The 433-nt window shown below is 53.8% G+C and overlaps 1 protein-coding gene across 1 annotated transcript; it reads left to right on the top strand.

Moving 5' to 3' along the window:
- Nucleotides 1-130: 130 nt before the first annotated feature.
- On the top strand, nucleotides 131-433 carry SARC_10784 (hypothetical protein; the record flags this gene model as incomplete). The annotated part of the gene is made up of 1 exon (XM_014295158.1): nucleotides 131-433. One exon carries the CDS (start codon nucleotides 131-133, stop codon nucleotides 431-433), a length of 303 nt encoding a protein of 100 aa, XP_014150633.1.

The raw sequence follows: 433 nt of genomic DNA on the forward strand, positions 1-433 counted from the left end.
TCTCTCTCTCTGTGTGTGTGTATACAGGGGTGTCCGATACTACATCAGTTACCGCACCATTTGCATTGCCTTTGAGATACTAACTATCTCTCGCGTGTATCGGCTGTTTCTACTCACAGACAGCGAACCCATGCGCAAAAGGAGGCGAAGGGCCCCAACCGCCGCCAAGACAAACGGTACCACCAGCACTACCCAAAGCCAACCACACACACACACACAACCACAACAACAATACGCGCCACGCAACACTGCAGCAAGTGTGGGGGTGACCGGAAGTACGGCTGCCGATGGTAAGAGAACAGACACGAGAGACGGGGGAGTGGTGCATACGAATGCTGTGCATGTGCGAAAGCCGTCTGTGCCCAAGCTTACACTGGCGCAGAAGCTGAGTAAAAGGAGGCCTACGAACAAACGGACCAGCGGATTCACATAG

The sequence above is a fragment of the Sphaeroforma arctica genome (assembly GCF_001186125.1).
Source record: "Sphaeroforma arctica JP610 unplaced genomic scaffold supercont1.1387, whole genome shotgun sequence".
Taxonomy (NCBI): domain Eukaryota; class Ichthyosporea; order Ichthyophonida; genus Sphaeroforma; species Sphaeroforma arctica.